This window comes from Antennarius striatus, chromosome 8 (genome assembly GCF_040054535.1).
Source record: "Antennarius striatus isolate MH-2024 chromosome 8, ASM4005453v1, whole genome shotgun sequence".
Lineage (NCBI taxonomy): Eukaryota > Metazoa > Chordata > Actinopteri > Lophiiformes > Antennariidae > Antennarius > Antennarius striatus.
This window is the reverse complement of record NC_090783.1, coordinates 6,988,392-7,004,319: the sequence shown is the minus strand read 5'-3', so window position 1 is coordinate 7,004,319 and position 15,928 is coordinate 6,988,392. Positions and strand designations below refer to the sequence as shown.

The 15,928-nt window shown below is 39.4% G+C and overlaps 2 protein-coding genes across 4 annotated transcripts; one reads left to right on the top strand and one right to left on the bottom strand.

The window, feature by feature from the left end:
- Nucleotides 1-1,873: 1,873 nt before the first annotated feature.
- Nucleotides 1,874-7,681, bottom strand: tacr3l (tachykinin receptor 3-like). Its single transcript, XM_068320878.1, has 5 exons — nucleotides 7,314-7,681; nucleotides 6,675-6,863; nucleotides 4,946-5,096; nucleotides 2,177-2,373; nucleotides 1,874-2,096 (listed from the first exon to the last, which is right to left on the bottom strand). Exons 1-5 carry the CDS (start codon nucleotides 7,679-7,681, stop codon nucleotides 1,874-1,876), a joined length of 1,128 nt encoding a protein of 375 aa, XP_068176979.1.
- Nucleotides 7,682-9,730: 2,049 nt separating this feature from the next.
- LOC137599763 (N-acyl-aromatic-L-amino acid amidohydrolase (carboxylate-forming) B-like) lies at nucleotides 9,731-15,656 on the top strand. 3 transcript variants are annotated; one of them, XM_068320881.1, is made up of 7 exons: nucleotides 9,731-9,943; nucleotides 13,188-13,414; nucleotides 13,526-13,718; nucleotides 13,875-13,968; nucleotides 14,067-14,174; nucleotides 14,545-14,657; nucleotides 14,999-15,654. In XM_068320881.1, the coding sequence occupies exons 2-7, from the start codon at nucleotides 13,188-13,190 to the stop codon at nucleotides 15,191-15,193; spliced, it is 930 nt and encodes a 309-aa protein (XP_068176982.1). In that variant the 5' UTR covers nucleotides 9,731-9,943; the 3' UTR covers nucleotides 15,194-15,654. The 3 variants fall into 3 exon arrangements, with proteins under 3 accessions (XP_068176982.1, XP_068176981.1, XP_068176983.1); XM_068320880.1 differs by lacking the exon at nucleotides 9,731-9,943 and adding an exon at nucleotides 11,232-11,396 and having other exon boundaries at nucleotides 14,999-15,653; XM_068320882.1 differs by lacking the exon at nucleotides 9,731-9,943 and adding an exon at nucleotides 11,281-11,367 and having other exon boundaries at nucleotides 14,999-15,656.
- Nucleotides 15,657-15,928: the final 272 nt, after the last annotated feature.

Genomic DNA, 15,928 nt, shown 5'->3' with positions numbered 1-15,928 from the left:
TCACCTCTTTTCCAGACTCTCCATTGCTCTGGACTGTTGACCCTAAGTACTTAAAATCCTCCACCTTCTTGATCTCTTCTCCCTGTAACCTCACTCTTCCACTTGGGTCCCTCTCATTCACACACATGTACTCTGTCTTACTGCGGCTAACCTTCATTCCTCTCCTGTCCAGGATAAACTTCCACCTCTCCAGCTTCTCCTCCACCTGTTCCCTGCTCTCACTACAGATCACAATGTCATCTGCAAACATCATAGTCCATGGAGATTCCTGTCTAACCTCGTCTGTCAGCCTGTCCATCACCATAGCGAACAAGAAGGGGCTCAGAGCTGATCCCTGATGGAGTTCCACCTCCACCTTGAACTCCTCTGTCACACCTACAGCACACCTCACCACTGTCACCACAGTCCTCATACATGTCCTGCCCATTGTATGGCTCATCAGGATTATTCCTCTGTAGTTGCCACAACTCTGCACATCTCCTTAGTTCTTAAAAATGGGCACCAGCACACTTCTCCTCCATTCCTCAGGCATCTTCTCACTATCTAAGATCCTGTTGAACAACCCAGTCAGAAACTCTACTGCCACCTCTCCTAGACACTTCCATACATCCAGTTATATCATCAGGACCGACTGCCTTTTCACAATTACAATACATCAAGGCTTCACTGGATGTAACAAATCAGAAAGCATCAAGCACTTGTGGATTTACATTTTGTCATGATCATTTAATATTTGTGTCACTATAATAAAGGATTCGGGTAATTATCTCTGCTGTTGTAATGTTTAATTACACTGAAAACATATCTACCAGAACAGCATTTAGTCCAATAAATATATTATTGAGTTATATAATAGCACAGAGTGTAACATGAAAAAAAATTACAAAATAGAAAAAGCAGCTTAAAGTATTTTGCCTGTGAGGCTGGTCAAGTATCATGTGCAAAATAATAACATTATGTAAGGACATCACAATAGGAAAGACTTGGAGCTCAGTGGTGCAACAGTCACAGCTTGTGTATGTTGGTTTTAATACGAGTAATTGAAAAATTGGGCGCACCGAACGTCTCAAACACAAAACCGAAAGGTTAAAGATAAATGAAAATAAGTTACAAACAAGTAACAAAATAAAACAGAGAATTAAAATATCCTCAAAAAATCCATAAACATAACCTTCTAGCAATGTGGACTAATACCTCACACCAGTTAAACAGTGTTAAAATTTACTTAACATTATGAAACTTGTATATTTCTGGAAAAAAACATATTACTGGTATTATCCTTACTGCAGGCCACATAAAAAACTTCTTTTTGGGTTGTCCTGTTGGGGGGTCACCACAGTGTGTGCAACAGTTTTTAGATGAATGCTCATATTTGTTTGGCTAAGTTTTTACGCTGGATGCCCTTCCTGCTGCAACCTTCTGCATTTATCCAGGCTTGGTACTGGCTTACAGTTGACACTGACTTGTGCTCTTGTAGGGCTGCAGATGCCAGGGATTGAACCCAAACAGCATACATGCAAGGCATGCGCTCTGCTACTCAGTTACATCTCTCGCTCCTGCAGGCAACGGTTTTCGAAATATAGTTCTTATTAAATTCAAAATGAATTTAATTTATTAAATAATAATTTATTATTTTCTACTTCAGCATCTTCACTCACAGTGCATGTTTTTTTTAATCCTCCTTTGTTTTCTACCTTGAGGGAAAATTCCTTGGTCCTTATATATAATCTCACTTGGCAAAAATGTTTGTGTTGTGTGTGTGTGTGTGTGTGTGTGTGTGTGTGTGCGTGCGTGCGTGTTATATTTACCACCTCAGCTGATGAAAATTGGCTCATGCATCTTATGCTGATTTTTCTTTCTTTTTTTTAAACAACTAATTCACTTTATTATCGGGGTCAGAGTTTTTTGCTGACCTATTTCCACGTGAACGAGTGCTCTTGTCCTTGCTGAGGATGCTGGTGTCAACCCGCGAGAGGGTGCACATGCTACTCTGGTGACCCGGTCGATGTCTTGTATTTTGGAGCTCCAGCTCACCGTAGCTCGAGATCCGGACGAAAGGACAACAGCGGAAAAACTTCTTGAAGCCGAGCCGGAACCTGCATCCGAATTAAATCATACATTAGATGTACCGTAGCGACGGGGGAAAAAAGAGAGACAGAGAGAACTGTTCACCCACCTGCTGTTGAGGCAGCAGTAGATGATGGGGTTGTACATGGTGGAGCTCATTGCCAGCCACAGCACTGAGAGGTAAACCTGCTGGATGTACTTCCACTTGCTCAGTCGCTTGTTGAGACCCGTCACTATGAAGTAAATATGATAGGGTAGCCAGCAGAGGGCAAAAGTTACCACGACGATAATCATCATCTTCACTACCTGAAAGGAACAGAAAAGAAATAAAGCATTTATTAGCAGCCTTCCAATCTAATTCATAAATGTTACCATCGAGCAAAGGTCTGTTTTCTAACACGATGAAGGGCATTGCTGCATTCATGAGTTTTAAGAGGCCAAGACTGAATATACTGTATGTATGTATAGGTTTCTATTTGGTTTTTGCACACACACTTGATGTATCATCAATGTATCACCAGGTCCCACATCTCCACAAAGTTTCAATGAAATTTGGTCAAAGGTTTATGATTCATTCTGCTGACAACATGAGAAACATCATGCTTAATTTGGAAGTCAGTACTGTATATTTACACCCTGAAGACTGCTTTAAAAACATTCAGATTTTGACCAGAAAATAATATGGATAGAAAGGTTCAAATATAATTGCCTTAATGGGGATATAATCTAAAATTAAAACAGAAAATATGCAGAATGTCAGACCCTAAATAATGAGATAGAAAGGTCCGGTCAGATGACGTTATGTGATAGGTGCTGTTTGTTTGTTGTTTGGTTTTCCTCTGTGTTTTTTTTAAGCAGGATTATTCAAAAAAATGAAATGGGTTATAATGAAATTTATAGAAATGTGAGCCCTGGGGAGAAGAACAGCAGATTAGACTGTGAGGCTTATCTGGTGAGAGATATGGATCCAGGATACATATTTCTCTCACCAGATAAAGCCTGGAGTTCTTGCAGGAAAAAATGTTTTTGTGTCGACCCGTTCAGCAATATATGAGAGTGGGTTATGGTATTGCCATAGAACAATTTCTAAATTTGCTTGGTAGAGGCATTTGGTTCTCCTAGTTCCCCCCTTTTAATATAAATTATATTATATTAGATAATGATATATAACAATTTAATTTGCCGTTTTTCACCAAGAATTGAGGAAGCAGATGAATCACATAAAGAACAATTTTTGAGTAGTGAAAATGCAAATACGTCATCAAATAAATATAAATTCATGAATATCTGTGCTGGATTTTGTTTAAATGTGTTGTTTAGATATAAATATCAGTTTATGTGACAGAAAATCCTGATTTTGAAGACATACACTTTGTGTCCGTCTGAGGTATCTTATTTATTTTCTTTATCTTGGATTGCTTTGCTGTTTTGTTTCCATGGGTTTGGCTGCTTTATAAAGGAGAAAGGTTAGAGATGACGCACCAAACCCAGCAGGTTCCAGGTAGAGTGAATGAGAGAGCAGCACAAACCTCATCAGTGCATTACAGTACTAAACAGTGCTGTGGTGGGGGCGGGGGTGTGGGGGGTGGGCAGGGTGCTATAATGCCATCAACAGACACTCATCTGTTGGACGGAAATGAGAGGGGCTTCGTCTAAGCTCCTCCACCAGATGGGATCTTGTCGCTGTCAGCATGTGAATCAGAACCGACATTGTCTTTTCGTTGTGTTTCCTGACACTTGGTGTGTTTTCCCTCACTTTCATCCCTCTTACTTCAGTTGTGTCAATAATCTGACAATCTTTCGTTTGTGAAACACACTATGAGGAATTAAGGGCCAAACTTGCAGCTGTGGCTCCGTCTTTCTGTCGGATAAATGTGTTGGTCACGACAAAAATAATTCCAATTATTGGTCTAAAAGGAGATATTTTTGTTATTTTCACTCTGAAGCTTACCTGTTTATATGTACTCATTTTCACAAACTTGTTTTTATTTTAGACATGGCCAAACATGGTTGAATATTAACAAATTAGAAGAACATGTGCATCCTTTATGTTTTTTATTTTATCCTTATCACAGAATACTTCCACAGTCTAATACTTGCGCTGTCTCTGTGAATAACTTGACGTGACAACCTGCAGTAATTGCGGTGTTAACTAGGATGTCTACATTTCTGATCATTAATCTGTTATAATAGACGTGAGTCATGACAGCTGTGATGACCTCAATCCCTGCTTAAGCCAAACCTCACAGTGGTGGCTGCAAAACGAACTTTGTATTTTAGCTGGCAATGATATATTATACGACTTCGTGACACCTTTCACTGACGTGCAAGCAGCCTGACCTGACTGCATCTGTTTAAAGGCAATCACAAGAGTTCAAGTTCAGATACAACAGCGACGCAGCCAGTTGACTTCTTCTGTAAACACTCCTGGGCTCTGATCCAAGCAATTGTTCACCCAATTATTTCCATGATAAGATTTGGCTTTGATTTCAGGGTGGTGTCTTTGTTTGTGTCTTCATTTTCGGTAGTGGTTGAAACTTTTGTCTTGACAAGCCTTTCCAGCTGTCACCCAACTGAACCCTTTTTATCCAAATGTTGTATTTTTCTTTCCAATTAAAGACGTTCAATGAACAGATGTTTCCAGACAAGCGGCTTTTAGCGTCAAGTCAGCACATCCCAACATGTTTAACGTACTCTTAATTCTTAATGAGGATCCCAAATAGTCCATTAGTCTGGAGTCCACACAAACATCCATAAGAGACTAGTTCAACAATATAAATATCAGGAAAAAAGTTATTTATGATATATATATATATATATATATGAAATCACAAATAATATTAGTCTGAGATAACAACAGGAAGTGTGTGGTGTCTACCTTTCTTTTAGCCCTGAGCTGTCCGTGATAGTTATGAGTTGAGTCTCCTGGGATCTCTCCTCCCCACAGCGTCACTCCCACGATGGTGTAAGTGATGGCCATCACCCCTAAAGGCAGCACGTAGACCAGAACCGTCACTATGATGTGATACCTGCAACGATTGAAGCACAAAACCCATTTTAATCGGCGAGACATTTGAGACGGAAGCCATGTGACCAAGGCGAGCATCTTGTGTCAAAAGTGACTCAGAGACAGAATCTGGTAACTTTCCAAATTAAAACATTATTTGGAATCATACAATAAATTTAAAAAAACCAATGTATTACGTATTCTTTCCGTGTGGCCCAGTACCAACTGACCCACTGACTGGTACCAGTCCGCTGCCTGGGGGGTTGAGTCTAAAAGTAAGTTACATTACAGTATGTATATCATTTCATTTAGATGTTTTTATATCCTGTAATTGTATCTGGTAAGTCTTAGGCAGTGGTACTTTCATATTTAGAGTAGTAATGACATTTAAATGACCTCACATGGGCATTATATTTTGAAATTTAATAGATAGATAGATAGATAGATAGATAGATAGATAGATAGATAGATAGATAGATAGATAGATAGATAGATAGATAGATAGATAGATAGATAGATAGATAGATAGATAGATAGATAGATAGATAGATAGATAGATAGATAGATAGATAGATAGATAGATAGATAGATACTTTATTAATCCCGGAGGAAATTGTACATATCCAGTGCTCAGGCATTACATAATGAATAAATACTGGATTAAACACCAGGAGAAAAAGAAACACTGACATCACAGGACATACCACAAGACATACACTACACTAACAGACACATGCAGCACTAACAGGACTTACAGTATATACTAAACTATAAATAAAATATAAACACTATAAAATTAAAATATAAACAGTATAAAATAAAAAATCTAACTGTATTAAATTAAAATATTAACAGTATAAAATTAAAATATAAACAGTATAAAAATAAATTAAAATATAAACAGTATAAAATCAAAATATAAACAGTGTAAAATTAATATATAAACAGTATTAAATTAAATTAAATCCATTTAACCCCGTGCTGACCTCGCCACCCCCCCCCCCCGTTCCTCCTGAGAGAGTCATTGTACCCCCTGATGGCACGGGGCACGAAGGAGGACCTCAGCCTCTCTGTGGAGGCGCTGTGTGACAGCAGTCTGCCGCTGAAGGTGCTTCTCTGCTGGGAGAAGGTGGTGTGCAGGGGGTGGCTGGTGTTGTTCATGATGGCCCTGAATTTAGACATGGTCCTGCTCCCCAGAACTGTCTCCACAGAGTCCAGGCTCAGCCCGACCACTGAGCCCGCTCTGCGGATGAGTCTGTTAAGATGGTCCATATCTCTTTTCCTGGCCCCCCCACCCCAACACACGATGGCGTGTGACAGCACCGTGGAGACTACGGACTGATAGAACATGAAAAGGAGCTCAGGGCAGATGTTGAAGGAGGCCAGCCTCCTTAGGAAGTGCATCCCGCTCTGCCCCTTCTTAAATAACAACTTAACAATTGAACGTATGAACAACCTTTCTGAACCAATTGTTTTTATAGGTTGAGGACGACCTCTACACTAACAGAAAAACACAATCACACCATGCAGACATTTATTAACTTCAATTTTGACATAAGCAATTAGGGATCAGTTAGTGTCAGCGTGTCGGTGACCTCACATGAACGGGTCCCTGGCCATGCGAGGCCAGGCCACGTAGCAGAGCGTCCTGCGAGGCAGAGTCCGGGTGGTGGAGAAGTAGCAGAGGGGGAAGGCCAGAACCACGGCCAGACTCCAGATACAGACGATGACCCTCAGCGTGGCTTTTGCAGACAGGCGGGGCTTCAAGGGGTGGATGATGGCCATGTACCTGGAAGGTCAGAGGTCATGCGTCTGTGAAATTTGTTGAAGCTAAATTCACTAAAATCAAAGACAAGCTCGAAGCTGCTTGAAAGAACGTGTCAATAATTGTAAAATGCAGCACTGACAATCATCAATATTACTTTTCAAAAATAAAGTTAAAATTGTTTTAAAGGTTGTTTTTTTACATGTTAAAAGAATGTTTCAATTTTCCAGTTTTGTAACTGAATACTAGAAGACTGCAGAAAAATAATGAATGGGGTTCATTTATTTATTGTCTGCCCAATCAAATCTTTGCAGGAGACCTGATTCAATTCAATTTTCGATTTATAAATGTCTTAAAAGTAAAAAAAAACAACAACAACACATCAACAAAAGGGAACTGACGGAAACATCCTGAGATGATTGATTAGTTATAATATGATCCCTCAGTAGCAGTAAGTCTCCTGCACACAGTCACCTGTCGATGGATATTGCGGTCATGGAGTAGATGCTGGCGAACACGGCGGTCACGGGGAAGAAGTTGTGGAACCTGCAGTAGACGTCTCCAAAGTACCACTCTCCGTGGGCCGCGTAGATGAAGTTGATGAGCGTGTTGAAGGCGGCCATCGACACATCAGAGAAAGCCAAGTTTAACAAGAAATAATTGGTGACAGTTCTCATCCGTTTGTGCGCCAGAATGATCCAAACCACGATCAAGTTTCCGAAAAGCGCCACAGCCAGCACGGTGCTGTAAGCCACCGACCACAGCGCGATGCGCCACGCAGGCTGCACGAATTTGTTCGTCAGATTAGCAGTTATGTTGGACTCATCCCGTCCAGAGGCCATTCCTCGAGTGTCTTCACACAGGATCTGCTTCAGTCTGCGGCTGAATGGCGGCTTAAATCGGTTTGGCACCTCTGTGCGCTACCGAGTGCTGACATGTGACCAGTGAGACGCACCGCGGTCCTGATGCTGCGCGCTCTGGAGAATAAAGCCTTACACACTCAATGGATCAGGCTTTCCTCGAACAGAAAAGCAGACAAATTTATGAATGGCTGCCGAGATGGTAGGAGCAGGCGATATGGACTATTCTAAAACATTCTTAACTGCCTTTTTCCATCTGGAGAACATTGGTAAAATCAGGCATATTTTAAAATGGAATGATGAAATTAATCCACGCTTTTATCACATCCAGACTAGACCACTCTAACTCAATTTTCTCAGGCTGCCCCAAAAAGTCAGTGAAGACACTTCAACTAATCCAGGCCTTCTGGTGGTTCCTAGAATCTACAACAACAGGTCAGGGGCTAGAGCCTTTAGTCATCAAGTCCTGTCTGTTGCGGAACCACCTCCCTACCTCGGTTTGGGAGGCAGTTAGGGGCTAGAGCCTTAGGCTGCTCAGTTCTTTTTCTGTAGGGCTACACTGCTGGAGACTCATCAAGAAACACTGTAAAAGCGCTTTGAAATGTCTGTTGATGTAATTAAGTGCTTTACAAGTAAAAGCTAATTGATCTATTGTTTTATTTATGTATGTATTGATTGATTGATTGGTAATGATTACACAGTAACTTTGGCATGTTTAACTAGTTTTTGCTTATACATTTCCCATCTGTGGAGAAATTATTCAAATTCTTTAATTCAGTAAAAAACAGAAATTCATATTGTGAAGATGGATTTATGACGTCTAAACCTCGCACTAAAATCTAGTTACTTTTGATTCAGATATTTAACATTGACTTTAAAAGGGCCTCAAGGTAATATTTAAGCAAGGCGGTGTGGATGAGACAAGGATGAAGCAAAAAGGTAGAAGAAAAAGAAAGAAGAAACGTACTTTAATTATCCTCATGGGGGAAAGTATGTCTCTTCTGGAGGAACTTGTACCTGAAAAGAATTCAGTGTCTGTTGTTTGGGCAAATGTTGGCTTCAAGGAAGACGACACATTATTGATGATAATCAGGATAAAAGTTTGAAATGATCTTGAAGGTTAAAAAGTCTGTTTGCCATTAGCCAGAGGTTGCCTGTTCTGGGCCACTCCCTGCCTCAAATGTCAGTATTCTAACCCCTCCTAAACATACCCCAGTCCCCATACTCAAAAGGTCAGAAGCTAATCAGGAGCAGCTCATAATACCATCAGCTGAACTTGAATTTTATATTTTCATGAATAATTGAGCCAATATTAAGTCACGGGGGAGGCAGCAGCAGGAAAGGAGAACATGCTGTCTGATCTCTGTGTAATAAGATAACATTTGATCTTTTGATTTGAGTGATGCAAATAATAGTGCCATTGACTGACAAGAGGAGTTTGATTCAGCGCAGTCCAGTCAGTACTATCCTGGGGAGAATGGTAAACCTGTTCACTTTGCATTCCCAACAACATTGTCTGTGGCACGGATGGCTGTCAGATGATGAAAAAATAAATAAATAAAGCAATGGGAAAACTTTGGTCGGGAGGACTGTTTCTTTGCAGCATCCAGTCTTTCATACCTCTCACATGTTCAGCCTTAATACTACGATTTGGAAATTCAGCTGAAAACTTGTGTAACATGGTAAACTACACTACAAACACTGACCTGTAACCTAATGTGTGTGTGTGTGTGTGTGTGTGTGTGTGTGTGTGTGTGTGTGTGTGTGTGTGTGTGTGTGTGTGTGTGTGTGTGTGTGTGTGTGTGTGTGTGTGTGTGTGTGTGTGTGTGTGTGTGTGTGCGTGCGTGTGTGTGTGTGCGATAGATATGCAGGTTTTTCTGGATTTGTTGTGGTGTCTGTAGTTCAACACTGCTGTTCCTCTGCATGCAGGCTGGGTTCCATATGCGTTGCAGCCTGAAGGCTGGGTTGAGCCTTCAAACAGCTGAGGGCGGGCTTTGTTTTGGTGAAGGTGTGGATAACGCCGCAGTCAGCAGACAAATGAAGAAGGACTGGAATCACTCAGCTTGGCCCACACAACCGTGGCCCTGATGTGGAAATCTTCTCGGCTTTAGTAGTCCTCTTACGCTGCTCTGACCCCTCAATCCATGCAAATACAGTATAAGAACAAAAGGTGCTTGTAAGTAAAACCTCTAAACTAGCAGCCCAGAGAACTCCTGGTTTTCCAAAGGAAAAGTGCAACAAAAGGTAAACTTTTCTATTGTGCCATTATAATTGCAAGGCTTTATAATAGGTTAGGGTCATTTAAATATGTCTCTTCTGCTATCTGGTTTTGTAGGTTTTATATAGGGTTGGGGGGTTTTTTCACAAGTTTTCGGAGCTTATTTTGTTTTTTGAATTGAAGAAGGTGAAATCCAAAAGCTTTAATTGAACTAATATAGATAAGGAGAGGATGAAAGACTGAGAGACAGCGAATAAGAGAAGCAGCTTAACGTCAGGTGACTGATCCGACAGGATAACGTGTCTAAACGGAGCTCTGCAGAGAGCGATGGATGAGAAAGGGCTGAATGGGGAAAGACATTAAAGACAGTACAGCTTTCAGCTATCAGGTCTTCTTCTCTGGAATGACTTTGGGGCAGACCCCCGTCAACCGGTTGGGGGGTCTGAGGGCAGAAAGAGTTACTCAGTACAGACTGTAAAGCCTTCACAGGCAAATTGTCATTTGTGACTTTGGACTAGACAAACAGAAAAAGAAAAACAATGACTGAAATCTGGTCATGTCAAATTGCTGGAATTTTTAAATATATTTTGTACATGGAGTTTTTTGAGTTTCTACACATTTATTCTATTTTGAAGGTTTTTATTTTTTAAAATGTGGTTTGATAAAGTTATCTGATGTTGAAAAACACAGTTTCATTGTCAAACAACTCAAACAACCTGATGTGTGTATATTTGAGGACACATCAATGTAAAAAAAAAGAAGAAAAAAAAGGCCTGTACAGAATTATTCAACGTTATAAACCAGATGAATTGTTTTGTCTTTAAGGATTTGAGTTTTGGATTTTATAAATGGTCACTTTAAAAAAAAAAAAAAAGTTTTAAAAGCTGTCTCTTTTTGTTAAGTTATGCCCTAAACAAACAAAATATCCCAGGAGACAAACTAAAAGTTAACATAAATGTCTTTTTTTTTTTTAAAAACAACAACAAAAAACCAACCTACGTGGCATGCATTTGCACACTTAAATGTTATAAAAGTGCAACTAAAAAGTAAAAAGTAACACTAAGTACTTTCAGGTGTTTGACCATTATGGAGCTGCATTACTGATTCAGTGATATATGAAAATGCCTGCAAGGGGCACAAGTTGCACCAGAAGAGTCATATAATGTTAATCTGTACATGGAAGAAGAGGCTGTCTAGTCACTTGAAATTTGAGCTGATGTTCTTCAGCCCAAGAGGAGGGAGAAAAACATACAAGGAAGTAGAGGAAGTAGGCGGCCCGACGAGATCGTAGCAGACTGTTGTTGTATGAGGTCTGGTTTGTGTGCATTCAGTCTGAGCACGTGACAAATTAGTGGCTCTGACTGGAAAACTCTTAAGCCCGTACAGCTTTGCTTGTAGTTCGATTAACGGCGTGTTTGTGTTCTGGTGCAGCCTCCCTTTATGTTCAAAGGTCAGTGAAACTCACTGTTTCACAGAAAGGTAAGAAACACACATGAGATCATTCTACCTCGCATACACTGTGCTTTAATGATCACTGTTGATGCTCATACACATTCATTACAACTGCTTGTCTGACTTTAGTAGCGTTGTGTAAAGTCATTTAGCTTGTATGGCAGAATTAAACGCACAACAGTTAACCCTAAGTGCTCTACAGGCATAGCAGGGAAGGCCAAACAGCATGCGTCCCTTTAAAATACTAAATCAAGTATGCAGTTAATAAATACAATAAAACAATGAAAAAAGGAGGGCACAAAAATGTCTTCAGGGCAAACTGACTATTGTGCTCCATGATTTGATATGGGAAGGGAGGAGCTGTTTTGTTGTGGACCTTGAAACAGAGTAAGTGGATGACAGATCGGAGACACATCGAGGGACTTGACCATTTAAAATAAACGGTAAAACTTTGACGCTCAAATAGAAGTTAAGTGCTAATACTTTTTGGTGCTGGTGTCTTGGTGCCACCGTCAGCTGTTCGGAGTTTTGCAGCAGCACTCTGTACTACCTGGCGTCTGTTTAAATCCTATAGGTTGAAGCCTGTGTAAAGTTGTTCCTTCAACAAGACAAATCTGAACCGAACTGGTTGAGTGACATATTTCATTTTACTTTTGATTCATGCTTGTTTTAGCTTGTGTTCTATGATATGTGTATGTTGTTAACCCTTTAGAAGCAACGTGCTGCATCTGAGACATGTTAAATGATGACATTTCGATTATATCATGCGTTTCACTCCTGATGTATCAGGAGTTGTACATTCAGAGATCCAGGGAAAAAATAAAGTATAACAGCCTAAAGTATAACAGGAACAATCTTTTTTGTAAACTTAATGAACACCCTCACACACACCCATGAGTTATTTTTTAGTAGCATTCTACCTCATCCAACTCTTAAATATTACAGATGTCTAAAAGTGTAGTGTCACTGAAGCGTTTTGGAAATGAAAATTGAGCACATATGTATTAAGCTGAGAAGAATTCTTACTGGAATGAGAAAAGTACCAATGAAGCGAAAACGTTTTACCATAAACTTTTTACTTCAGCAACCACGTTTGCTGCATGAGCAGATGTGTGATCCCTGTGCTGACCTCAGTGCTGACCTCAGTAGGTGAGCCGGGTTCAGGGAGCTGAAATCTGATGCCAAAAAAAGAGAAGTGTGTATTTGTCTTTCAAGCAGCTGCATCAGTTTGGAAACATAACAACCAGACTCAGCATCTAGCTCTGGAACTGTTTCACCTTAGGGGGAAGTTGCACAGCTGCAGGTGGAAACGCTACAGCAAATGGTTAAAAACTGATAATGCTATCAAAACAACAGATGACTGACATTTTTTTTTTTTTTTTTTTTGGTCATGCATATTCAATCATGAACTTCATATTATGGTGACAAAGTAAATAATGGAAAATGAACTTCATATCTGTCAGGGATATTCATGATGATGAGAAACAGGTTTTAGCTGCTTATCTGTGAGTTGCGTTTAAAGTCAACACATTTTGACAAAGTTTAACTCGGTGTCTACTACGTTTTCCTCTACAGGGGTCAGTCATTGGCAGACTATATAAAAGGTTAAACCTGGTGGTACATTCCAACCTCATCATAGTCATAGTAATAGTAATAGTAATAGTCAACTATATTGTAAAATGTACCATTTATACACAACATACAGCACAGATGAAATTACCGTCATGCTACCTTCAAAGTATTTTTAACAGAAAACAGGGAGAGAAAAAAAGACACAAAAAATTTTTTTATGAAAAGTTTTTCTTTCTGTTTCTACAGATGGAGCATGTGTTTTTCCCACCATTGACCCGTGTCGCCATATGTGGTGGCACCCATGGAAACGAGATGTCAGGCGTGTATTTAGTGAGAGAACTGCTGAAAAAGAACCCAGATCAGGATGGATCCCTTTCTGTAACCCCCGTCGTATCGAATCCACGAGCCATTGAAGTTTGCAGAAGATACATAGACAAAGATCTCAATCGCTCTTTTGTAGACTCATGGTTGAGGTAAGAAATGTTTTAAAACAATTAAACTGCATTTTAATATTTAAAAAAAGTGTGTATGTATATCTGGGAAAACTTTTATTTTATTGTTTTATTATCTGTTCTTTCTTCCAGTGCCCCCATAACAAACTCTACCCCCTATGAGGAGAGGCGGGCCCAGGAGCTGAATGCTCAGCTGGGGCCCAGAGGAAGTCCAGAGGCTATGGATTTCATCTGTGACCTCCACAACACCACTGCCAATATGGGCATGTGTGTCATCACGACAAGACGCGACTGGATCAACCTGCACATTTTCAAATACATACAGGTTCTGGTTATCATTTAATAATTCTTTTCTGGGATTTAAGTACTAGTATGTTTTCTTTATAAAGACAATTTTATTTACTTTTTTTTGTTATTACTGAGTTGTGCATGTTCTTTGCTCTCCATACTATGTAATTATGGTAGTAAATTTGGTTTTCAGAGTAAGATGTCTTCGGTGCCTGTGAGAGCAATTGTCTCCAATATCCCCACTTCTGAGGTTTCCTTCTTGGATTCTGTGTCCAAACACGGATATGGTAAGTGTCAGTGTACGCATGAAGGTGAAGAATTTTAAATTGTTACTATAATGATTAAAAAAGTAAAATATTGGAACTGTTTCCCTTCTTCTTCACAGCGTTAGAAATTGGTCCTCAACCCACCGGTGTGCTCAGAGCTGAGATCTATAATACAATGAAAGAGGGAGTGGATCTCACATTAGAATGGCTTCAGGCATTCAATTCAGGTAATAACTTCTGATATCATCCAAGTTATTGATAACAACCTCATGAATAATCACTCTGTAGATCTAGTCTGAACACCTGCCATAAAAGATTTTACAATAATATGGTTTCACTTTTTGGCATCCAGAGATGGAAGGAAAGTATTGGGGGGGTTTTCTCAGATGTACTTGTAAATGATTTTTCTTCCTCAATCTCAAAATCACAGAGTAGCACACCGGAAAATGTCATTATCCAGCCTAAATCTTTCAATAGATCAAGAATAACACTAGCAATGACAACAGACATGCTTTGTCCAGGGTTTTTTTTTCAAACTTAAAATGATTGCTGACTGCCTCCATGAGTACCGTTACTCACACTATCCTGTGCTGCTAGGAACTACATTTGAAGGAGGTGAAATAGAAGTGTACATGAAGGCGAAGGCCATAGATTACCCGAGGGATCCTGCAACAAATGAAATCACTGCTGCCATACACCCACACCTGCAGGTATGACACAATCATGGAAGAATACATGCATACATAAGCTTACATTTATATTTGCTATATTTTAATAACTTTCTTTTAAAAATGAGACATGTAATATATGAAAATATGTTTAACCTATAGATCCTCTTAGTTTTATGGAGCTTTATATTCAATCTCAGCTCAGTACTTTGATGTCTGACCAGGAAAGTCACTGTTTTGAAGATTAAATTTATATAATAAATCTAAATTTACATCCACAAAGCTGTAAAATAAAAAAAACTGCTCTGGAAACATGGCATCAAATCTTTCCTGGTTCATAATGATGATGATAATGATAATGAGCCGTCTTTCTCTTTCTCCAGGATAATGACTTCAGACTTCTCCGACCAGGCGACCCCATCTTCCAGACATTTGTTGGGGAATCTGTGATGTACGAGGGGGAAGAACTCTACCCTTACTTTATAAATGAATGTGCATACTATGAAAAGAAGATTGCTTTCATGTTATCTAGGAAGACCACAGTGACCCTCCCGTCCATTAGCGTGAAGAGGGACTGAGTACAGAGGAGGAATGACACCCTGTTCCTGTCGCGATGCTCTAAAAGAACCACTGAAAGCATACTAAAATGTTTTAAGCCTCTCAAAGGAGCAGATAGACAAACTTGGGCAAATAACATCACACATGATTATTAATATTAAAACAATGTAAAAAAACTGGATCACTGTAAATTGATGGTGTTTTAGCTCAGCTTGGATCTTTATGAGGCTGTAAGACTTTACAATGTGTTTAAATGCTCACAAAAGAAACAAGATGTGATTGTATACTTAATTTAAACTTGACTAAATAATTATTAGTATTATAAACTGACACTCACTAAACATTTTGTGTTATGTGGAAACATTCTACATTGTTGCATTAAACAATTTGAAGTGATATATTATTTTATCAACGCAAACAGCTGATTAATATTTTTCCAATGAATTCATGCATTAATTTTGCTTCTGACTGTAAAATACATCTGTACATCGAGCTGAATGAAAACAGGACATGTTTACAACCCTAAGCTACATGCTATATTGAAATGTGTGGTCTTGCTGATCTGGCTCATATCAAACCACCTCCCCCGCAAAATTAGGATTTTTTTGGAGGGGAGGTTCCATTTATCCTGGGTTACGTTTAAATGCAGTATGGATTTTTTCCAACACAACTGCACCAAAGTCACTTTTTGATAGACTGACAATGCATTTCAAATTTGATTGTAAAAGTTCTCACAAAAAAACATTTACAGAAGA

What these genes read in the sequence shown, in the direction of transcription:
- tacr3l (XM_068320878.1), bottom strand. Translation starts at nt 7,681, where the DNA reads ATGGCCTCTGGACGGGATGAGTCCAACATAACTGCTAATCTGACGAAC. An exon ending in ACCGCAATATCCATCGACAG is followed by an intron (nt 6,864 to 7,313) that starts GTGACTGTGTGC and finishes CTGACCTTCCAG; the next exon opens with GTACATGGCCATCATCCACC. An exon ending in ATGGCCAGGGACCCGTTCAT is followed by an intron (nt 5,097 to 6,674) that starts GTGAGGTCACCG and finishes CAATCGTTGCAG; the next exon opens with GTATCACATCATAGTGACGG.
- LOC137599763 (XM_068320882.1), top strand. Translation starts at nt 13,188, where the DNA reads ATGGAGCATGTGTTTTTCCCACCATTGACCCGTGTCGCCATATGTGGT. An exon ending in GCTTCAGGCATTCAATTCAG is followed by an intron (nt 14,175 to 14,544) that starts GTAATAACTTCT and finishes CTGTGCTGCTAG; the next exon opens with GAACTACATTTGAAGGAGGT. An exon ending in CCATACACCCACACCTGCAG is followed by an intron (nt 14,658 to 14,998) that starts GTATGACACAAT and finishes CTCTTTCTCCAG; the next exon opens with GATAATGACTTCAGACTTCT.